The sequence below is a fragment of the Scyliorhinus canicula genome, chromosome 18, assembly GCF_902713615.1.
Source record: "Scyliorhinus canicula chromosome 18, sScyCan1.1, whole genome shotgun sequence".
NCBI classification, from domain to species: domain Eukaryota; kingdom Metazoa; phylum Chordata; class Chondrichthyes; order Carcharhiniformes; family Scyliorhinidae; genus Scyliorhinus; species Scyliorhinus canicula.
This window is the reverse complement of record NC_052163.1, coordinates 39,069,103-39,093,806: the sequence shown is the minus strand read 5'-3', so window position 1 is coordinate 39,093,806 and position 24,704 is coordinate 39,069,103. Positions and strand designations below refer to the sequence as shown.

Here is a 24,704-nt window from a genome sequence, read left to right as displayed (position 1 = left end):
ACTTTTTAAAATTAAAAACGGCTTATAGTCTTGAATTGAAAGAGAGAAACTAGTGTCATACATTAGCCTCTCACACTGTCCTTTCTTGTCTCTGGACAGGTTTGAAACCTCAAATTTAAAGAATGAAAAAGTCGCACTTCTTTGCTAGTTAGAAGTGTTCATTCAATGTAAATTAAGGTTGGGCAATATGAACTCAGTTCCCAATAGGTGTGGCTCTGCATTCATTACAAAACTAATAGGCACTCTCCGAAGCCCTGTTGTAAACTGGAACGCTTCCAATTTCTAGCATATTCTGATTTACAACTGACAGCATAAATAATGAAAGCTTCGCATTCTCCTATTCCTGCAGTGACTAATAGGCTGCAGAATCGCTTTGGTCCGATCAAGGACAGAAATCAGTATAATCCCATACCTACTCTAAAAACCAATGCAAACAGACATCAACCAGACCCATGGCTGGTGCAGGAAATTGAGAACAAAACACATCAATGGAATACGGTGGCACTTTTGAGGTTAACTTTAAGACATGATGTTGCAGAAAGCAAAGGTATCATTAGCTTACATTTCGGCACGTGAGACCTGATCCACTGCTGCTGTCCTTTTCATTATCACGCACAACATCTGACAAAATCAAATGCCTTCTCAGGAAAAAAATGCTTTAATCACATTACAAAAAGGTGGAAGTGACTAGGAGAGAGATGAAAAATATACGGGCGCGATGAAGCAATCTCATCACCCTCGACTCGAGTGTTGGTCCGAGGCCGTCGAATCTCACGAGCAGGCACTCAAAACATCGAGACATTACGAACTGGATCTCGCCCTTGCTGGGTGTGATCATGATCTGCATTCTTATATTAACCGTGATATTTAATATCTATTTATGGTATTCGCCTGGTGCCCAGGACCTAATATCTACGGCTGGGAGACCTCGCCAGGGCACCATTTAGTACCAGTTTCCACAAATGTGGGCCAGTCATAATGGCACCTGGGGGGGGGGGGGGGGGGGGGGGGGGGGGTCACCCAGGTCATTAGAGACCTTGGGTGAACAGGACAGGGCAGGGTGGTATCCTAATAGTGCCACCTTGGCACTGCCAGGGATCATGCCTGGGGGGGGTGAAAGAGAGAGAGATCGGGGCAGCCAGACATAATGTCGCCCCCAATCTGCAAGGAGCCTTTCCCGCTGGGCTCGCCAGCAGGAAACGACTCAAGTGCGACCTCGGTGGAGAGAAACACCCAGAGGCCAACAAAAACCCGCAAAGTGCCGTTGAATAGCGGGGTGTTTTTCGACGCTGCCGTTAAACGGGCCCAAAACCAGACATACAGTTTTTACCGGTTGAATCTTGCCCTAAATCGATACATATGAAACATTAATTTACAAATAGAACCCCATTCTACAGAGCAACGTCAAGAGCAAGAAGCCGACAAAAAATAAACCTTTCACACAGCTCACAAGTGCCCAGTTGTATTGCTGGCATCTATGTTCTATAAACATCCCACTCCTGATGTTTAGTTTGCAGATACAAAATGCAGCTATTCGGAATATTCATCAGGACCTCCCTTAAGAGTTTTCCTAATTTAATGTTTGTAATTTTGGGGGATAAATTGGCAGAATCGCTGCTTTTGCAGCTTATCCAGGTTTTCCATTAAAGGTACAGCGACCAAGGTCAAGAACATCCGAACAAACCCCCAGTGACTGTGACCACAGACCCGCCTTCAAGTGCGACTTCTTGCGATGACCTCTCTCCTATTGAGTGTGTCAGCTTTTATTCAGACTCTTGCATTTTAGTCACTAAGGCCATAAGTTCAAGTCCCAATCACAGAATCCCTACAGTGCAGAAGGAAGTAATTCAGCCCATCGAGTGTGCACTGACCCTGCCCCCGCCATGTCACAGAATCGAGCACTGTGCTGCACTGAGAGAGCGCAGCACTGCCAGAGATGCCATCTTTCAGGTGAGATGTTAAACAGATGTCCCGGCTGCCATTGGACGTGGACAGGCCAGTAGAACAGTGGACACACGGCAGACGAAGTTCCACGGAAGAAAGTGCAACCCGTACACTTGGGTGGGAAGAATGAGGTGACTTGATACAAGCTAAATGATGCAAAATCAAAGGGGTGCAAGGAGAGGTAGACCCAGGGCCTTTCATGCACAGGTTTCATTAACCGTTTTATTAACTTGTCTGGCCATTTTCTTCAAAGCAGACAGAAGTCAAAATTTGTCTCAGCCAGCGGTGTAATAATGGATGAGACTTCTGATATATGCAGTTCCTCAGTTTCCATTGCAGTCATTCTATATAATCAACAGTCAATCCAACATCATCCATTTTGTGCTACCCCAGAGGCTAATTTCTATTACCTGGGATCCTGACTTTATCAATAGAGGAATGGAGCATAAAAGCCAGGAAACCATGCTATACCCACAAGAAACAAACACTAGTTTGGCCTCAGCTTTCACAGTGCACAGAGATACCAAGATGAATGTCTCCGACATGAAGGTTTACAGTTATGTGAATAAACTGCAGAAGCTGTTGCACTGCTTACGGCGAAGAAAGGGAAGAGGAGATTTCATAGAGGTGTTAGATGAAAACAGCTTCTCGTTATTCATTCTAACACAGATTTACGGTGAGCGACCAAAGGACCAGAAACCGTGTGAGGAAAAACTCTCTCATACAATGGCTGGTTAAGATTCGGAACATACTGCCCGACAGATCCAATAGTAGCTTTCAAAAAGAGCCGGTATGAAGGAGAAACATCATCTCAGGGGTACAGGGAAGCAGCAGGGGAGTGGAACTAGCCACAATCTCCCTCAAACGAGCTGGCACAGACTCGGATGGACCAAATGGCCTCTTTCTAGGCTGTATGGTTCGATGATTCTTTCAGCTGGATGTTAAAGGTCCACCTGAAGAACAGCAGGACTTTTCCCAGCATCCTGAGCAACATTTATCCCTGAACCACAAGCAACAAAAAGAGATTATTTCATCAATATCTCATTAGTGTTTGCAGGAGCTTGCAGTGTGGATGCCGACTTGAGTAGACTGCATTGTGAGAGAGAGTGAAACGTACTTTATATTGAGAATAAAAATGCATGTACAACTAGCGCCCCGTTCTGGTCCTGGGGTAATGCCGTGACATTATGAATGTTACTCCCAGTGCCCTGGAATTTCCTGCCCATCCAGACTTCTGACTGGGTGGGATTCTCCGGTCTCCATGCATTGAATGGGAGATTTAGCTGAGCACCAAATTCTCTGTCCTCGCTAGCAGCAGTAGCGGGTGCGCACTTGCAACAGAGAATCCCATCCCAGGTTTGGTATGCGACATCACCGAGTCACATATTTCTTCCCAGAGCTGTGCCTATGATGTCCCCCAGCTACTCAATTACCAACAGCTTCCTCATTTGCAAAGCCACCATTACACAGCTATCCGTTACACACGGAAACAGCAATTAGTCAAGCATTAGTTACTAACCAGTCTTGAGCCCTTCGTTATCCCTATGCTCAACACCACGTAAGAGCGCATTTTGCATGTTAAGTATCACATCAAACCTGGCACTGAAATATGTAACACTGTATAACTGAACCAAGATTTTCTTGAAATAAAATATTTGGATTCAGAAATAACATTCACTGATTAATGCTTGGACACATTTATTGTGACAGAGTAAAGAGAAACCTTTCAATTGCAGCAGGCCTGAGGAAGGCTTTCCATCAGGGACCGGCGGTTATAAATGTTTCTGTAGTGAGTGAGTTTATTGACTTTTCATCTCTACTCAGTCCATTCGCAAAATGCTGAAGGTACAGCATTTATGGTGAAGCATTTTTTTTTAAAGCATACACTTTTTTAATGGATATTATTCCTAGGACTGTGAAACTTCAAGGGGGGAGGGGGAAGGAAGAATAGCACTACGGCTCATTCGGAGTGCCAGTGCAGACGTGATGGGCTGAATGGCCTTTTGTCTGCCCTGCGACAATTCTGTAATTCTGTCCGAGTGCTTCTTTGACAACATGAAAAGTATCCATGGTGTGTATTTCAAAAATGGCTGCATACCATTCAAACAGTAGTTTTGATTTGCATTTATTTTCAGAAATATTTCCCTGCTGCTGGGTCTTTGACTTGTATTGGAACTGAAAGCGCAAGAGGGAACTAATTTAAATTAAGAAATGCTCTGCCTATCTACAAACAAAAAGCTGGTAGCCTTGGTAACCTGCACATGCTGGATTTCAAATGATAAACTTCATCAAAATGCTTTTCTCAGGAGGGACAAGCTGCCTACAGGAACGATATCATCTGCATTTGCCAGTTGAATGACTGAAAATAGTTCATTGAATTTTGAATATTGGCATGTAAAAAAACTACACGTTCCTACAGAGTTTCCACAGAGACGAGCAAAATTAAAAATGCATTGATAAGGTTTTTTTTACTCCAGCATTTTTGTTAAACTGTGCATCCATGGAGTTCTCAATAGTGAGCATTGTTTTTCTGGTGTAGAGCACAACACTGATGTTGTTAAGTATTTAATAAGTTAGCAATAAAACCAAATCCTTCTTGCAATGAAACATTTTCTAACATTCAGCCATGGGAAACATTTGCGTTCAGTGAGGATTGGACTGAATCTTTCACAATCTTAAAATGTTGGTATGAGGAGGCGGTGGCACAGTGGTATGGTCACTGGACTCCTACCTCAGAGCCTAGGGTAATGCTCTGGGTTACCTAGGTGCAGGGTTTGAATCCCACCACAGCAAATGGCAAAATTTGAATGCACTAAAAGGATTATGCAATTAAGACTCTGATGATCACTATGAAACCATTGAATACTGTTGTAAAAACCCATCTGGGTTCACTAATGTCCTTTAGGGAAGGAAATCTGCTGTCCTTACCTGATGTACATGTGAACCGCAGCAATGTGGTTGGTCTAAACCGCCCTCCGAAATGGCCCAGCAAGCCACTCAGTTCTAGGACAATTCAGAACTGGTAATAAATGCCTACATCCCATCAAAAAATAAAAAGTTGCAACCAAATGAGAAATCAATTAAGTAAATCCACACCCGATTTAAATGGATGCATTTGTAAATGTAAAACTTAGATGATAATGCACTGATGTTTTGTATTATTTATGAAGTTTCTGTATTTCATACAATTTAATTTTGCTTTTCAAATTATAACCGTACTGAATTTAGTGCATTTTAGTTCTTTTCAATATTCGATCGCTTATTCAAAGTCATGAACAATTGCCTTCACAGTGAGGTGCTAAGTGTCTATTTTCAATTATCTCTTCTTTTCCTTTTACAGGTTATTTTCTAGATAAAGAAAAAAAAACATTTCTACAGGTGCTACACATAACACACATTTTAATTGAGCTTAACTTTTGATCCGGTTTGTTTTTCACTATTTGAATAAAATGTTAATGCTGGAATCCACCATGTTGAGGTCAGACATTAGTCAGTCTTCATGAAAAAAAAAGTTAATGAATCAGGTTCAACATTATGCCCAATCCACCCCTTTGGCTATTCTCTGCGAAATGCTGTGAAAAACCAAAATCGCCGCAAATGGGATAAGCTATACCTGGCACACTTCACTCCCCGACTGGGTCAGCTCTGTATTCACAGATCTCACAACTGCCCCGCTACCTTCATCCTACAGTCAGCTTAGACCGAGTTAAGTGTGGGCCTTCCCAACCCTTCATGCCCTGAACCCCACTGCCAACAACGGTCCCAGATTCAGATCGCCCACGACCAACATATACACTGACCTGACTTGGGGTATGCTAATGTCAAAACCTGCCAGCCAGTCCCTTAGTTGTCCTTTGTCGGCAGCTCAATCACATTCTCCAGACTCAAGGAGCTGTTGTAGCTGATTAGGTAGCTCACTCGTGCATTAGAACGTTTGACGTGGTTTATTTTTCCAGCTGCAAAGCAGTCTCTGACAGCAAGTACCAACAGCTCAAGTAAAACAAAAAGGGATACAAATGTTGACCAAGTTCCAACACGAGAGACATCACGGCACAATGGCAGTGGAATCCACAGCCTAGCGACATTGTGCCAGCAAACAGTTATATAAAACATCGAAAAAGCAAAACATTTTACAGCGGGTAGAAGCAGGCTGCATATTTGGAATCAGGCAGGAACAGAGAATGAACTCCACACAGCCTCAACTTTGCTCAAACTGGCGCTTATGCTTGAACTTCAACCTCAGCTTAGCGCAGGATCCTACCCCAGAATCAGGCTCAGACTCCCGGTACCTCTGGGCACTGCTAATTGTCATGTTGCACACTTGAAAACGAGATGGCTCCCCTCAGGACTTTATGTGAAGGGAGGCAATGAGAACTAAACTGATCTAGAGATAAGTATGGTTTTAGAAAATGCAGTGAGAAACGTCAATCAACCCCATCCGAGATCTTGTGGAAATCTTTGCTTTAAACCTTAACTACTTCAGTACCTGGGTACTTTATTTAAGGATAAAATAAAGCTTATAAGAATGTATCCCTTGTAATGGAAGACTGGCTGGCTAATAGGAAGCAGGGCTCTTAGATGCAGAGGGATCTGGGTGTCCTAGTGCATGAATTGCAAACGGCTGGTTTGCAGGTACAGCAAGTAATTAGGAAAGTGAAAGAATGTTGACATCTGTTGCAAAGGGAATTGAACACAAAAATAGGGAGGGTTGTGCTTCAGTTATACAAAGCACTGGTGATACCACATCTGGAGTAGTATGTGCAGTATTGGTCATCTTATTTAAGGATGTAAATGCGTTGGAAGCAGTTGAAAGAAGGTTTACCAAACTAATACCTGAAATGGGTGGGTTGTCTTCGGAGGAAAGGTTGGGCAGGTTAGACTTGTATTCACCGGAGTTTAGACGTTCAAGAGGGGGCTTGAATAAAATATATAGGATCCTGAGGCGTCTTGGCAGGGTGGATGTGGAGAGAATGTTTCCTCCTGTGGGAGGATTTAGAACTAGGGATCACAGTTTTAAAATATCTGGTCGCCCTTTTAAAAAGGTGTGGTGAATTTTTTTTCTCTCACGGTCGAGTCTTTGCAATTGTCTTCTTGAAAATACAGTGGAAGCAGAGTCTTTGAATATTTTTAAGACAGAGGTGGGTCGATGAGCAACGGGGTGAAAGGTTATCGGGGTAGGACGGATGTAGATTTGAGGTCACTATCGGATCATCCATTCTATGAAATGGTGGGACAGGTTTGAGGGGCTTCATATGTTGTTCACATGTTTGTATGTCATTTTCTCTTATTTCTCAGTAGATTCAGCAACAGGCTGTTAAGAGTGATTACCAAAGCATTTTGTCTTGGTAATCAAAGCATTATCTGAAAAAAGGATGAAATCCGTTGGCCAACTATCGAAGTCAGTTGCCAAGCATCAAATGCTGGATGTTACAAGAATGAGCTCAATTGGCTGAGATCATCCCTTTCTGTCGGGAGTATACAAATTAAATCAAGGTTTTTATTTGAACAGACAAGTATTGTCAGACAAAATCAACTGAATGGCAAGTCAACGTTTTATTCCTTGATGAAGCATAAAAAGTCAACTTTAAAACAGAAAGTAATTTTGAGCAGAAGCCATACTACTGGGATTCTTTTTTTTTTAATTTTAGAATACCCAATTACTTTTTTCCCCCAATTAAGGGTCAATTTAGTGTGGCCATTCCACCTACCCTGCACATCTTTGGGTTGTGGGGGTGAAACTCATGCTAACACAGGGAGAATGTGCAAACTCCACACGGACAGTGGCCCAGGCTGGGATAGAACCCAGGTTCTCGGTGCCCCTTGGAGACCTGTTACAATGCAGCACACGGAGCATCCAAGGCAATCATAGGGCAGACCACTGGCTTGCTGAAAATGTGCTCCCGCTGCGTTGACCAGTCCAGTGGAGCATTACTTCAGACTGCATCCAGCATTGACACAGACTGTTGTATATTGCACAACACGGCATTGCAAAAGTGAGTGGAGTTACCACGCGAGGGCACAGAGAAGCTGCTAACCTCCGAGGACAATGGAAAGGAATGTGAAGGAGAGAACAAGGTACTAGGGTCAGGGAAAGGTAACCCTGGACCGTGAGAGGCAACCTCATCTTCAATCGTTTTGCCAGAACTGAGGCACCTACTAGGCCACCGGCCACAAACCCATGCCTGCTCTGAAAGTGCATCTATTTCTGCCAGGCACCACTTGGAGCGACCTCACTACACACATCCTCTAGCCCCCCCTCAAACTCCAGAAGGCCCAAAGAAACTGAAGTTTCTCACACGAGATGGAACGGAATGACTGTGCCCGAAGATACGAACTTCACACTGGCACATGTCACTGAAACTAGTGTGAGCCACCTTTCTGTTACGAGCCCAAATTGACAGAGCCCCGAGCGCATGAGCAGCACTTCTCATACTCTTATATATATATAATCTCAGCCAATCTCCTTGGCCTACGGCACTTTCGGAAAAGCCAGCAGATGCTGCATATTCAGCCATGTGGCATCATGGTTATTCTTCCACATCAACGCAACCCTCTTCTTGCACTATCCCCATATCAATTGATGTCATTGGCATCTCGAAATCTGTCAGCATTAACTTTGAATATACTCAATGACTTAGCCCACACAGGCCTCTGGGGTAGAGAATTCTACAGATTCACCGGAGTAAAGAAATTCCTCCTCATTTCATCTAAATGATCAACTCTTATTCTGAGAAAGTGCCACCTGGTTCTAGACTTCTGTCAGGGCAAACATCCTTCTGCATCCCCCTGTCAGTCCCTGAAACAGGTTTGTACACTTCAAAGTGATTACAGCTCATCCTTATGAACGAATAATAACCATCATTAGTGTCACAAGTAGGCTTACATTAACACTGCAATGAAGTTTCTGTGAAAAGCCCCTAGTCGCCAATTTCACAGTTCGGGTACACGGAGGGAGAATTCAGAATGTCGAATTCACCTAATAGCTTGTCTTTCGGGACTTGTGGGAGGAAACCGGAGCATCCAGAGGAAACCCACGCAGACACTGGGAGACAGTGTCTGCACAGACAGTGACCCAAGCCAGGAATCGAACCCGGGTCCCCTGGCGCTGCGAAGCAACAGTGCTAACCACTGTGCTACCATGCCACCTTTGAGCTGCGTATACGTTTGCGAAAGGGATTTTCTGTGAAATCAGGAGTCTGAAAGCTGGCATGAAAAATCGACCTTTGACCCGCCGACGGCAATGACAGCTTTCATTTAACCCTATCTCCTGCGCAACTTGGTTGAAAAAAAACTGGAGAGGTAGGAGTTTCACATCAAGGCATTCAAAAGGGGGAAACATGCTGCCCCCAAAATTCTGTGATGCATCTCATGAGGGCCTGGACGCAGTGGAGGCACGCAGTAAAGTCCTCAGCACTCATTCAGATGAGACTCTTTGCCCAAAGTGACAAATCCAGCATGGGAGGCAGTAGCACAGCTGATGAACACCAAAACCCACAAAAAAAAGGACTTCCACACAGTCCAGGGAGAGAGGGAATGATTTATTCCGTTCCTCCAGGGAAAGTCACTCCCATTGCTCTCGACTCACATCCACAGGGATCACGCTCACGGCCAGCTTAAGGGACTCTCACTCACTCAAACACACACCATCATCTCCTTTGTGGAGCATGCCCTCATCCCATCCATAGCACTATTCCCAATCCACATATACCAGGCATCCTTCTCATCTGGCCTGTCAGGCGTCTTGCTTACTCTGATCTCCACCTGTCTTTATGCAGGACAAGCTGGCACACCACCTGTCTGGGACCTCTCCCTTTTGCCGAGGAACGGCCAAACTCAAGGTCCTGATAGGCTTTGAAGATATAACCATCTAAGTGGCCAGCGAGGATGTGGACCGCTCGCGTGCTGATGGCGAGGCCAGTGGCACTCAACCAAGTGAGGATCCAGCTCTGCAACATCAATCAGACAACCATGCTGTGATGTCTCCTATTTCACATGCCTCCACCATGCACAAATTATCTTTCCCTTCTTTTGCAGGCACACCTGGGAAGCCGCTGAGGGGGGCCCACGAGCCAAGTCCTCGGCTCAAGCCTTGGAGGCAGAATCTGCTGACACCCTAATTGCAGACCCGTCACAGAGCTAACCCACACCCGGCACTAGCACAGAGACATACATCTCGGTGGGACCTAGTTCTGGAGTAGCCTCACGGTCAAGTCTGATCCGCAGCCGGCAAAAGCAGGGACATTTGAGGTTGCCAGCACTCAAGAGGATTGCTGAGAGCCAGGAACCTGCTGAGTCAGAGTAAGATGATGAGCCTCTGGACTTGGTTCTACCTCAGTTGCTGGAGCTGCAAAGGCAAGCTTGGGAACATCGAGAAGGGATATCTTGGATTAAAAGGCATGGTGAAGGAATCTGTCCACCTTTAATCCAAGATCAAAGCGCCAGCGTACTATCGAAGTCAATGCTGATACAAAAGCAGCCACCGTAGAGACCTTGGTCCAGGACATTGGAGTGCAGTTTCTGCAGGACCATTGCTGAAGCGCTCGCTGCCATCCATCAGTGTCGACCTGATGGGGATGGGGGAAATACATCACAAGCTCACTCCAGCTGCTCTTCCTCCTCAAGGAGTCAGCCAAGGGCCCTCAGGCACCCATAGGAAAAAGGACCAGCAGTTCACACTCCAGGCTCCAGGGCTATCCACACAGGTGACTCCGGGAGTGTCTGTGCAATCAGAATCTCCTCTTCTTGTGGTCCCATCAGCTCCAGCTCAACAGTTCGAGGAAGGTGAAACTACCACACAACAGTGCCACCAAAACACGCCAGATCTCGGCGCTCCAGCGGGCTCCCACCAAGGCATTCACAAATAACAGGACGTAACAGTAAGAAGGCCACCTTCACCTCTGATGTGAATGTTGGGGGAGCACCAAGCGGCAGGGTTAGCGAGGTTAAAATAACGTATTTGTAGGGTAGCAAAGTGGCACAGTGGTTAACACAGCGCCGAGGTCCCAGGTTCGATCCCGGCCCTGGGTCACTGTCTGTGTGGAGTTTGCACACCCTCCCCATGTCTGTGTGGGTCTCGCCTCCACAACCCAAAGATGTACACGATAGGTGAATTGGCCACACTAAAATTGCCCCTCAATTGGAAAAGAAATAATTGGATACTCTAAATTTATAAAACAAAAGACAACATATTTGCCCAATATTGGCATGTGTGTTACTCACCTGGACTGAACATTGACGATTATAAATACACTCCCAATTATACCTCTTTGTCTTTGGCGCCTTGTTGTGATGAGCAGTGTTCATGCCAATCAGATGTAAAACCTTGGATCGCTTCTCGGCCTTTTGGCGAAGATCAAGCGTAGTAGCCTTTTGGCTGAGATCTGGGGTGTCTCCCTTGTGGGGTCCATGAATTGGATTCAATTTGAATTTGAATTGGTTTTTGGAGCAGGCAAGGATCTGGATTAGGTGTTTGCTCCTGACCACACTGTGAGCCCTGGCTTTGTAACTCAGAAAGGGTCATTAAAAAAACTGAAGGTAAGTGTCACAGTCCAGTGCCCCTCCCCTGCACAGTTTATAACCCGAGCACATTGACTGTCCAGCTTCAAAGTCACTCTCCAGATCAGTCATGCCTGTATCTTGATGTGAATTGCGTTTGCTACAAGAATCTCGTACCTGAACAGCACAGAGTTCTGCGATGTTCTTGGTGTGCTCGCAGCACCTTAGAGGTGGGGCTGCCCCCAAGTCATCAGCATTCCTGACAGGCGATGGTGTGGTGCTGAATAGAACAGGTGATAATGCCTGTCAAAAGATCAAGTACTCTCAAAATCCACGTGCACACAGTTATCTCAGCAGTGTCTCCATGATGTGAGCCTCTTCAAAGCGAAACCGCACTGCCCTCAGCCAGGCAGATACAATATGATGCTCTCAGGATGTCCTCACAGTTTTCAGGATTCCAATGGGGCGCTCCACCAAATTCCGGGTTACGGCAGAAGTCTCGTTACACCTTCTCTCAGCTGGAATCTGAGGTCATCACACGGGTGACATGTCTTCTGTGGGTAGCCCTTGTCCCCGAGGGGCACTTCCCATCTGCATTGTAATTGTATGCGTTGCATCTCCCTACAGATGAGTGGAGTTAGTACCCACTCCTAGTCCTCAGCAACGGGAACCTTGCTCTTCTTATTAAACTCTGACCAGAGTGTGTTTTTTAAAAAAAATATTTCTGTCAGGAGGACATAGTTTTTTTTTTTATAAATTTAGATTACCCAATTATTTTTTCCAATTAAGGGGCAATTTAGCGTGGCCAATCCACCTACTCTGCACATTTTTGGGTTGTGGGGGCGAAACCCACGCAAACACGGGGAGAATGTGCAAACTCCACACGGACAGTGACCCAGAGCCGGGATCGAACCTGGGACCTCAGCGCCGTGAGGCGGTTATGCTAACCACTAGGCCACCGTGCTGCCCTAGGAGGACATAGTTAACAACCGGACGTAATTCAACAGTTGTAACCTGGCTTGTCTGACATCTGAGCTATAGGAAGCTGATGCGCTCTTGTACTCAGAACTTAAATAATCAAAAAGTACACACATCAGCAACACCTGCTTACAGTTGTAAAGAGAAGGAATGAAGTGACAACAAATGTGTTTAACGCTCCTCAGTGATTTCAGAACTTGCAGCATTAATCCTGCGCGCACTTTAGGTCCCTAAACTTTGCTATCTTGTAAACGAGGATCTTCAGGCGAAGCTATGCATGCTCAGGAAAACAGGCTGCATGGATTTCTCAGTAATTTAGTTGAGAGACTCTTGAAGCTGATGCACACTGAATGGTGATCAGGAGAGTGGATGGGAAACGTGTTCCACCCCAAACTCTCTCAATACTGCTCTGAAGCCAAGTGTCAAATGAAAACAGGAAATGGAGTTTGAATAACACATTCAATTCTCAACATCCCTCAGAGGAAGCAGTTTCATCTCCAGAGACCAAAACTGTGAATGGGGAGTTGTCGGTTTGAATTTACTGCAGGAGCTAATGTTATTACATCAACCTGGATTTATACTGGGAACGTGAATCTTTCAGTTGCTACTTTTTCAACATTTACTTTGTCAACAATCAATCTTCTTCAATGTGCAGGTTAAAATTCCTTTATAAGCGATACCTCTAAAAAAAAATCAAATATTCTCCTCATATTGACATGAGGCATTGGCCCAGACCTTCTGGTCTCTGGATAGTCAGAGACCAGATGTACCCCGGCTTATGTGCTGCAAGACCCCAGAGACATCGTATGGGAATTACCCGGGAAGTGTGAACCTCCGATAAGCAATTCCACTGATCCCTGGGACTCTCCGATAGTCTCCAAGACACTTTGGAGAATTCCAACTGATCTACCTGGATAGATGGAACGTTTCCCTGTTAGAAATGTTAGAGAAAAATCTAATCTAACACCTGGGCAATTCCTCAACCACTCGCACTGACTGACTCCGACAATCCTGAATACTCCCCCAACCCTCTGACTCCCACCGTGCCCCTCCCCCCGCCCCCCCACCCAATGCACATCCTGACCTGCCTCGCCCCGACCTGACAAGCCCTCACTACCAATTTGCCCTCCCACTGGGGAATGCAACATCCAAGTGATTACCTAACCCCTACCTTGAAATGACGTGTGGACATTTACAGACAGCATTGAGAAGCAGGAATCCTGTGCTATTGTGTGCCCCCCCCCCCCCCCCCCCACACCACCACCCACACCACCCCCCCTGCGAGCACAACATTGCAAGAACAACTTGCATTTAAATAGCAACTGTCACATAGTTAAAAAGTGCCCCGTGCACTTCACAAAACTATAATCAAACAATGTTTGATACCGGCCGCGACTGTAGCACTTTTAATGCCACGCAGGCAGAGTCTCAGCTAAGTCTCCAAAAAGGGGGAGAAACTGTGGATCCTCGAGTTCATGTGGCTCACTTAATGTTGACTTCCAACTGCCCAAATATTAAAGAGAAAATTTTTAGAAGTCATAATCTTTAATATAAATTGTAAAGCTCTTTTATAAATGGCGTGCTTCAATTAAACATACAGGAATATCAGGTTAAACAAAACCATTTCCAAATATTTGTACCATGTTCAGCCATTCAAACAACGCAATTCAAATATAGACGCTTCCTCTTAATTGTTTAAGATGGTCTGATAGCTCGCACTGCATGGCTCTGCATTCAATTCAGGAAAGAAAATGGGAGGATTTTTAATTTCCAGTCTAGACAGTTACGGCAACATAGCTTCCCATTAGGTCAACAGGACTTAACCTCAACACTTCTTTTAAAAACAAATTTATAGTACCCAATTATTTTTTTTCCAATTAAGCAGCAATTTAGCATGGTCAATCCACTTAGCCTGCACATCTTTGGGTTGTGGAGGTGAAACCTGTCATAATATACACACAAGTATATGATGGTGCACAGACAGGCATTGATTGGCACACATGATGACCAATGAACACACAGAACACAGCAGCCAATCACCAGACAGGACACGACCACTATAAAGCCAGAGGGCACTAGTTTCCCCGCTCTCTCGGGATCCAGCCTCTGAGACAGTTAGAGCTCGTGAGCAACAACTAGAACACACACCATGTGGTAGTAAGATAGTCTGGTCAGGTTGGCCTCAGGTCTCCAGTCAACTCAGGATAGTGTCAACCCACAGTTACAGTATGTATGATAGTTAAGAGTTCAATAAAATAGAGTTGCATTTCTTTAAGTGTTTAAAGCCTGTCTCTCTCACTGCTGCAGTAAACGCAGTCCTCGCAGACCCAGCTTATTCAACACATCAAAACCCACGCAGACACGAGGAGAACGCGCAAACTCCACACAATGACCCGGGATCGAACCCAGGTCTTCAGCACCATAGGCAGCAGCGCTAACCACTATACCACCGTGCCACTCAACCTCAATACCTTTAACAAAACGTTCAATTTTGGCTCCCAGAAGCTGGTAGTGGGGGTAGAGACTGGGGCTGGGGTAAACAAGGTAATGTGAGTAATACTCACCCAATGTGAGTAACAGAGCAGAAAGACGGAACTACACTGAAACAAAGCCCATCCAGCTTACAAAACCATCTTCCCACTCGCCAGTCATAGTGCATCAATTGCAATGAATCACAAAATTACAAAATAATTACAAACGGAGATAATCATTCAGCCCTTCTTAGCTTACTGATCAAAAATGACCCTACACCGAGGTTCATTTCATCAAGCCGTTGAATCTTAAATGATTCTAGGGCATTTGCCTCCACTGTTCTCTCTGGGAATTCATGCCACGTGTTCTTACACATTGGGATACATTTTGACTTTTAATATTTGTGGAAAAATTTTTTAATTAATGGGCCATCCCCCCCCATGGAAATAAAACAGGACAGTTAGGAAACAAGCTGCCAATTTGCTATCGCCCATTGCACACTATTGTCAAAACATACCCTGTTGTGTGAAGAGCTATTACCTGATATTAGTCCGAAAATGTACCTTTCCACTTTAACACTTTGGCTTCTTGTCCTCCTTTCACAATTTCAGTTTAAGTTAGTTTCCATAATTAGCTTCCCTATTCAGTTTACAATATTACATCTTTCTACAGGTGCCTCCTTTCAAGGTGGAAAACCCAAGTCTCTCCAGTCTTTCCTCGTTGTCAAGACCTTGGGATCAGCTACGTGGCTTTGCATTGCACTGTCCCCAGTGCTTGACTGTCTCCCTTCCATCTCAGAAACCAGAATTACTCAAGAGGCGTTCTGAACAGAATACAGCTTGATCACAATTTTATCCCTCAAGTATTGGGCACCATTCACGGAGCACATCTGTTTACTATTTTCACCTCCAATTTGCACTATTTACATTCGCCTCTATTAAATTTCATTCTCCATCCCAGATGGGGGTGGTCACTTGAGTGGAAAGAATTTAGACCAATTGAGGGTACAGTTTTGCCTTCATAGTCTTGTTCCTAACTTTCTAAGACTGGCTGAAAGACAAATTTTGCTGTCAAATCATGGATCTTGATGTAAAGCGGGTTCTTTCCCTACAGGCTACAAGAGGCAAATGAAATGATTTGGTTAACCATATTCTCAAATCACATTAAACCATTTTGCTTACCCAGCCACAACAATTCGAAAAGTATATAATTACCACAAAAATTACTAAATAGCAATTTATCAGGGAAGAGACATTTAGAAGGTGCAGTGCTCATCTTCACAATGGGCAAGTAACCATTTTCTTTAAACTTTGAATGAATTCTGAAGCTGAAACTTTGCATTAATGAACACAAAACACAACTATCCCAGCCTAACAGGCAAATGAAGCAAAAACTGCCATAGAAGGTACACCTACAGCTGGAATTTGAAATCAGTTTTTGTGTTCATAGCATGAATAGCACACTTCATATCTGAAAACAGCAGCTGCTACGCCTTGTGATTTGCTTCGCAATTTTCTAAAATGTCGAATCAAATTTCTCAGCCAAAACCAAGATTTAACAATTAATTGTAAAATCTCCTTAAATACAAACTCTGAAATTATTTAATACCAAAATGAGAATAAAAGCGGGACTGTTTAAAAAATTAAGAGCAAAATATACGAGCATGCCAGAAACATTAGGTTTTCCTCACAAAAATCAAAATGTTTAAAAAAGGATCAATAAGATGTGCGATGTAAGCTGGATGTTCACTCGCACGCGGAGAATCAGACCTCGTCAATAAACACCAAATATCCTCAGCTCAGTTGGCAAGACAGCTGGTTCATGATGCAGAACGAGGCTGTGGATTCAATTCCCATAGTGGCTGAGGTTATTCACGAAGGCACCGGCTTCTCAACCTTGCCCCTTGCCCGAGGCATGGTGATCTTCAGGTTAAATCACCATCAGTCAGCTCTCCCCCTCAAAGCCTATGGTCACCTGGGGCTGTGCCAACTTTGCCTTATCTACCCGCAAATATATTAGAATGAACAATAAGTGAACACTCTCATGAAAAACGAGAAATGCGTCATAGCTCGACCATGAGATTCTTTTTCTATTTTCATGGAAACCAAAGTCCCTCTTTTTGTGAATCGTAGATTCAGGCGTTTTCCCCTGATTTCATCATTTTCAAATTATGTTGGATGGGTATTACAACAAATGGGCGATTAGCCACTTCTGTTTAGGCAGCAAGAAAGGACTTTCCCACAAACAAGCAACCTGCTTGCCAAGTGTAATTTTAAACTAAGATGGCCGACATCGATTTGTCAGAGGACTGTACATGAGCCCATTTTGCACGTTCCATGATTTGGTGCTTACACAAATGGTGCCGCTGCACTGTGCTCAATGATGCAGTGCTTTCTGCTCTAATTTCACAGCTCATTGAATGTGGTAGTTACGAAAAATTAGTGATAGAATGCTCAATTGCTGTCCACGATACCAGTAAGAGATTATTTCCATTATTTCGAGAATATGTGCCAGAAGAAACGTACAGAATTTTAACAAAATGTTAAGAAGAAATTTTTAATCCAACAACCTTATGGTTTCTTTAGTCTAAAATGGAGAATACAAGTGAAATCCTCTTTGTCATTAATCTTCATGTCAAATCACCACCAGTAAGCTCTCCCCCTCAAAGGGGAAAGCAGCCCATGGTTATCCAGGACTATGACGACTTTACCTTACCTTTGATCTGTAACAACACAACACACTGTTCTGACTGAATATCTTGGGTAAAGTCAATTACGCAAAGTTTTGAATGGATTGGTTACAGCCCTGGAATTATCAATACTCAGCGAAAAGTGAATTTCTTAAAGTCTTATGTTGTTTAAAACTTCTTTACTAAATGAATAGATGTAAATGTTCCAAGATGAATAAATGGCTTGAATATCTGATCCAGTACATATCTATTAATCTAGTATTTTGGGAATATTTTTAACCTTCAGTCAGACCGATCTCATTCCTACAGCTGTGATTGTCTATTGTGCTCTTCTAAATAAGATAGTGTGTGTAGCTTGCAAGTGGAGACCTGGGTAATAAACAAACCAAACAGGCTGTGTTAACTCACCTTAATGGAAGGCTTTGATTTTTTGTTGGGTGAACAATTGAGGTCTTCATGAACTCTGTTCAGTAACCACAGAAGGAACTCAAGTGCATCATGCTGAGAATTCCCACGAAATTGCGACCCATATTTTGCTACAATGTTCTGAAATAAAAGAAACATTCTTTATTAAAGCAAGACAGGCCCAGAGTGTTTGGAAAGGTGAAAAGTCACAGTCATTAAAACCTTAGTTAGTCAGCAAGAAGCCCAGAATTCATGTGCGCAGCAGGGATAATATACACAAGATAAATTACCCTAGTGCCACCATCCCCCAGTGGAGATGAAAATGAAATGGTGCATGCTAGATTGGCAAAGTAAAAACAGGGAGCTTTGGAAATACAGTTGTCAGTATCTAAAGAATGGTTTTGATTTTGATTAATATGTATTATTTATTATTGATCCCACATTTAAATCAGGGCAACTTATCACCAGCAGTGGAAAAGATTAATTTTTTTAAAAATATGTTTATTAAGGCATTGAACAAAACTACAACCAGGAAGAAAAGATAACAAACAGGAGAACACAGCATAACTTAATAAAGAGCCAACAACTGCACCTCGCCGTCCCTACCATACCACCCCCCTCTCTGCCTCCACTTTTTCTAGTTAACCCTAAACCAGCACCTTCTCTCTCCCCCCCCCCCCCCCCCCCCCCCAACACTCCCAGCTGTCTTAACTGTCCTGGAAGAAGAGTATTTAAAGAATGTTGATAACAGGAGGGCAGCACGGTGGCGCAGTGGGTCCCAGGTTCGATCCCGGCTCTGGGTCACTGTCCGTGTGGAGGTTGCACATTCTCCCCGTGTTTGCGTGGGTTTCGCCTACCCCAACCCAAAGATGTGCAGGCTAGGTGGATTGGCCACACTAAATTGCCCCTTAATTGGAAAAAATGAATTGGGTACTCTAATTTTTTTTTTTTAAATGTTGATAACGGTTGAAGAAGTAGCTCCAACAGACTGTCCCTTATCTGGGATTCAGTTGCTTTCAGTCTGTTTTTTAAAACCATGGGGATGTTGGAGCACATGCACCTTGCTGAGCTCCAGACTTCCAATGCTGTGTTAGGATGGAGTATGCACTGCACTCTTGATGCTGAACATGAAGCAACCTATTATGACTGTCGGAACATGAGCACCAAAGACACAAAGTACATTTAAGTAAATAAATATCTCTTTAAATTCCCTGTGCCTTCAATTCAAAATTATATATGCTCATGTTAAAGTTGATCTTGTGATGTTTGGCCTAACAAAACTATAATATTTCAGCAAAAGAAACCCTCGTTCTTCCAGGATCAAAGCCCAAAGACTTTAGAACTAAAATATAATGCTGGAGGTGTTTATGATTTCATTTTAAATGTATAGGTACTAATTAAATGCATATAGTTCATAGTGTTATAAAATGAATAAACCAAAGTAATATGGATGAACTATTGGCATATTATAAAATAAATGTTAGTTAATTGATACGAATTCATTAGCATTATTGGTTTTCACTTTGTTCCATTGTGACGGTTCATTTTTGGATTTCAATTGGGTCCAAGTTCAGGATGCATGTCAATCCCTCAAACATTACTTGTGTAAAAATTAACCCCATGGGCAGCACGGTGGTGCAGTTAGCACTGCTACCTCACAGCTCTGAGGACTCAGGTTCGATCCCAGCCCACTGTGTGTGGAGTCTATACATTCTCCCCATGTCTGCGTGGGTCTCACCCCCACAGCCCAAAGATGTGCAGGGTAGGTGGATTGGCCACGCTAAATTGTCCCTTAATTGGAAAAAAATAATAATTGGGTATTCTAAATTTATAAAACAAAAGTTAACCCCATGAGTTCTAGCCTAAAAATGTGACGTTTAAACAAGTGCGCATGGTATCTGCAGTGACAGAGCTCAAGTTTGGCAGCTACAGGACAGCACGGTGGCGCAGTGGTTAGCCCTGCTGCCTCGTGGCGCCGAGGTCCCAGGTTCAATCCCGGCTCTGGGTCACTGTCCGTGTGAAGTTTGCACATTCTCCCCGTGTTTGCGTGGGTTTCACCCCCACAAACCAAAAGATGTGCAGGCTAGGTGGATTGGCCACGCTAAATTGCCCCTTAATTGGAAAAAATTGAATTGGGTACTCTAAATTTATTTTTTTTTAATTTGGCAGCTGCTGTGACCAGGGCTTTTTGAAGGGCAAATTTCCATGAGTATAAATGTGTAATTGGAGCTGGATTAGAATTAAAAATCAGTTGCCGAGCAACTTCAAATGCAGCAGAGCCTGCTTATCGGTTTGTAAAATTTGCTTAGCTATAACATAAACTGTTAGCAGAATCAGTGCAGTTAGCATCTGATCTCCAGATGAGATGTTAAATTGAAGTGCCAATTTGCATGCGGTGATGTAAAGGATCCCATGACACTGGCTGAAGAATAAAGTGTGCTAACCCCTTCCACCAACATGGCATAAAGCTAAACACCGTGGATGTTGCAAATCTGAAATAAACAGAAAATGCTGAAACCATTCAGGCAGTATTGATGGAAAGCGAAAGAAAGTTTGAGATTCCATCAGAACAGGAAGTTAAAGATGAACGGCTTTTGAGTAAGGACAGAAGAAAGGAAAAGTTGCTAACAAATGAGGGGTGTGTGTTGCGGGGTGCAGGGTTGAACTGGATGAGCGGGAAAAGTGATGAAAGTGAAAGAAAAAGTCAACAATGAATCGAAACTCATGCTGAGTGTTCCCATTAGTTTCTGTTCTGTTTCATCAAGTTGAAGTTTCGTTTTTTTAATTTAGTGTACCCAATTCATTTTTTTCCCCATGTAAGGGGCAATTTAGCGTGGTCAATCCACCTACCTTGCACATCTTTGGGCTGTGGGGGCGAAACCCACGCAAATACGGGGAGAATGTGCAAACTCCACACGGACAGTGACCCAAAGCCCGGGACGAACATGGGACCTCGGCGCCGTGAGGCAGCAGGGCTAACCCACTGCGCAACCATGCTATCCTTTCAAGTTGAAGATTGACTAACCATGAATGTTGTTGAAATAAAGAGCCTGAATTTAACTTCGTGCAAGTGAATGGATTTTGAGTGAGTTAATATTTCACTCAGAATCACAGCCATGTTTGTCTCAATATTAGTCACCACACTCACAAAATATTTGCGCACAAAATACTTGCGAACCAATTCAAGGTGTTACAATGTGAAAGGTCTTGTATAAAGGCTGTCTGTTTTAACCATTTTTTCTTTTAAAAAGGATAACAGCTTCTTTCAGAATCTTCATTATGCAGCAATGGCCACCCGAAATCTCTCAACCTTCATCAATGCCTAAGGGCTTTGAAAAAAGTTAAAAGCAACAAGCTGATAATTAAAGTTGGGAGTGGCTTGGTCACAGAAATAATTGTACATTTTAGTGAGAAAACTGAGAAATTTAATAACAAACTTGTTGCTCTTAAAACACTCCACTCAGCTTTAGACCAGGTAATCCTTTTGTGTAAATAAGATCTAGAAATTCCATAGAAGACCTACAGTACAGAAGGAGGCCATTCAGCCCATTAATTCTGCACCGAACCTCCAAAAGAGCACTCCAGCCATGCCCACTACTTCACCCTATCCCCACAATCCCACCTAACCTGCACATCTTTGGAACTAAGGGTCAATTTTAGCATGGCCAATCCACCTAACCTTCACACCTTTGGCCTGTGGAAGAAAACTAGAACACTCTGAGGAAATCCACGCAGACACAGGGAGAACGTGCCAACGTCACACAGTCACCCAAGGCCGGAATTGAACTCTGGCACTGAGGCAGCAGTGCTAACCACCGTGCCACCCTTTATTCATTTGTGTGTTTACTTGCTGGAGAGGTTTGTAATCCAATTAACAAAATGCATCAGGAAACAAAAGACTTGCAGCAATTGCAACAGGAATCACAGTTAATTCAATTTCAGGAGGTACAAGTATGCATAATTTACCTTGGCCATAAGGTTCTAGATGACATCTACTATGCAATTCCGCACCCACTGCAATGTAACTGCAGCCCAGTCCAAAAAGTAAGTTTGAAAGTTTAAATGGAGTCCATCAAGTTTAATTTTTAATGGTAGGAAGTGCCAATGCTCTCCTAATATTAAAGTTTAATCAGAAGCTGGTGAGTGGAGCTCTGTGAATATGAGTATTTACATGCAGAGATCTGGTGTCACTGGGGAGAGCTGTTGGGGGACTGTTGTGAGACAAGTACCTGCCGTCTAACAACTCCACAGAGGGCTGTAAATCGCACAGGGATTGATAATTGATATAATGAACTCCAGGATGCAATCAACAACCCTTGAACAAATCTCACGTCTCTCTTCACTATCAGTATCAGTGACTTTACAGGAATGATTTCCTCAAAACCATTTCCCCACTCCTTTTGCGTTCTCTATATTTATTTGGCACATTACTTACGTTAAAACAAAAGCAGTCCAATTTGTAACTACCAGGGGCAAAATCAGTGCAACTTTTCAAACTTGCACTGTTGCCTATATTGGATCAAACTAAATAAAACACTTACTTAAAGACAGTGTGTCATTGATGCAGACTTGAATTTATGAAAGGCAACGAGGATTTTTTTAAAAATTAGATTGTAACCATTGGGCACTGAATGTGGAGATTCTTTCGGAGAATAGAAGGAAATTTGCAGTGTTTAAAAATAAGCCAAGCATTTTTAGCCAGGGAGTAATGACAGGCTTGAAACAGTGCCCTAAAAATTAGCCCAGTGCTGTTCAGGGTTTACAGAAACAGATTAAAATCTTTGTCCAATAGCCATGCCTTCTACAATCAGCCAATGGCAAACAAGTATCAGATTCAATAGGTTCTTGGGGAAACACAGGATGACACCTCAGATCCAGGTACTTCCACAGATCCAGGATCTCCAACGTGTTTACAACCGTTTAAATAACGACAAAAGAAAAACTCACCTGCGTCTAACTGATGGAGGCCGGCTATTTAATACTTGGGCGTGAATGGAAACACAACAGTCACTTTCTCCAGCAGCCCCAACCCCCATCACCGTGACAACGGTTGTGATACTCGGTGTCCAGATTTTTATTGGATTCAAATTTCAACATGGTGTGGTTCAAACTCAAGTCCCCTGATCATCACCCTGGGTTCCTGGATTACTAGTCAACTGATAATACCACGACACCACCATTTCCCCAAGTAGGGACAGGAGTAGGTAATTTGACTCTTCAATTTCCATCTCTTGTTCTCTGGGACCTTAAGAGGTACATTACATTGCGTACAAGTGGCACGTTCTTGAATATAAAGAGCAGTTAATCATAGAATCATAAAATTTACAGCGCAGAAGGAGGCAATTCGGCCCATCGAGTCTACACCTGGAGACGATTTTACTCTGGGAATTTGCTGCAGGTTCACAAATCCTGCTCTCAAACACTTTCTTGCAAGTGACCAGGGTCACCAGGGAGGCAGGGAGACAGGGGGTGTGGGAGTGAGTGGGAGTGAGTGGGAGGATGGAGATGGGAGAGAGGGGGCGTGGGAGTCAGTGGGAGGATGGGGGTAGGGAGAGAGGGGGACAGAGAGATGGGGGTAGGGACTGAGATGGGGGTAGGGAGAGAGGGGGACTGAGAGATGAGGGTAGGGATGGGGTGGGGACAGAGGTGGGGGTTCGGGAGAGAGAGATGGGATGGTGGGGGGAGGGGAGTGAGAGATGGGGGAAGTGAGAGATGGGGGGGGGGGGGGAGTGAGAGATGGGGGGGGAGTGAGAGATGGGGGGGGAGTGAGAGATGGGGGGGGAGTGAGAGATGGGGGGGGAGTGAGAGATGGGGGGGGAGTGAGAGATGGGGGGGGAGTGAGAGATGGGGGGGGAGTGAGAGATGGGGGGGGGAGTGAGAGATGGGGGGGGAGTGAGAGATGGGGGGAGTGAGAGATGGGGGGGAGTGAGAGATGGGGGGGAGTGAGAGATGGGGGGGAGTGAGAGATGGGGGGGAGTGAGAGATGGGGGGGGAGTGAGAGATGGGGGGGGGAGAGAGAGATGGGGGGGGAGAGAGAGATGGGGGGGGGAGAGAGAGATGGGGGGGGAGTGAGAGATGGGGGGGGGGAGGATGGGGGGAGAGAGAGATGGGGGGGGAGTGAGAGATGGGGAGTGAGCGTGGGGGGGGAGGAAGATGGGGGGGGAGTGGAAAGATGGGGGGGGAGGGGAGTGAAGATGGGGGGGAGTGAGAGAGGTGGGGGAGTGATGGAAGATGGGGGGCGGAGAGATGGGGGGAGTGAGAGATGGGGGGGGAGTGAGAGATGGGGGGGTAGAGAGAGATGGGGGGAGTGAGAGATGGGGGGGAGTGAGAGATGGGGGGGAGTGAGAGATGGGGGGGAGTGAGAGATGGGGGGGAGTGAGAGATGGGGGGATGGGAGATGGGGGGAGTGAGGATGGGGGGGAGTGAGAGATGGGGGGGAGGAGAGATGGGGGGGAGAGTGAGGAGATGGGGGGGAGTGAGAAGATGGGGGGGAGTGAGAGATGGGGGGGAGGTGAGAGATGGGGGGAGTGAGAGATGGGGGGGGAGGAGAGATGGGGGGGATGTGAGAGATGGGGGGGGAGTGAGAGATGGGGGGGAGTGAGAGATGGGGGGGAGTGAGAGATGGGGGGAGTGAGAGATGGGGGGGAGTGAGAGATGGGGGGGAGGAGAGAGGGGGGGAGTGAGAGATGGGGGGAGTGAGAGATGGGGGGGAGTGAGAGAT

General features: G+C 44.7%; 1 protein-coding gene across 1 annotated transcript in view; it reads right to left on the bottom strand.

Moving 5' to 3' along the window:
• The window catches only part of usp43a (ubiquitin specific peptidase 43a), a 528,525-nt gene that overhangs the window by 498,035 nt on the left and 5,786 nt on the right, over positions 1-24,704 (bottom strand). Inside the window, exon 2 of the mRNA XM_038776890.1 lies at positions 17,987-18,124. Within this exon, the coding sequence (XP_038632818.1) occupies positions 17,987-18,124 (138 nt within the window). The remainder of the gene's footprint in view (positions 1-17,986; positions 18,125-24,704) is intronic.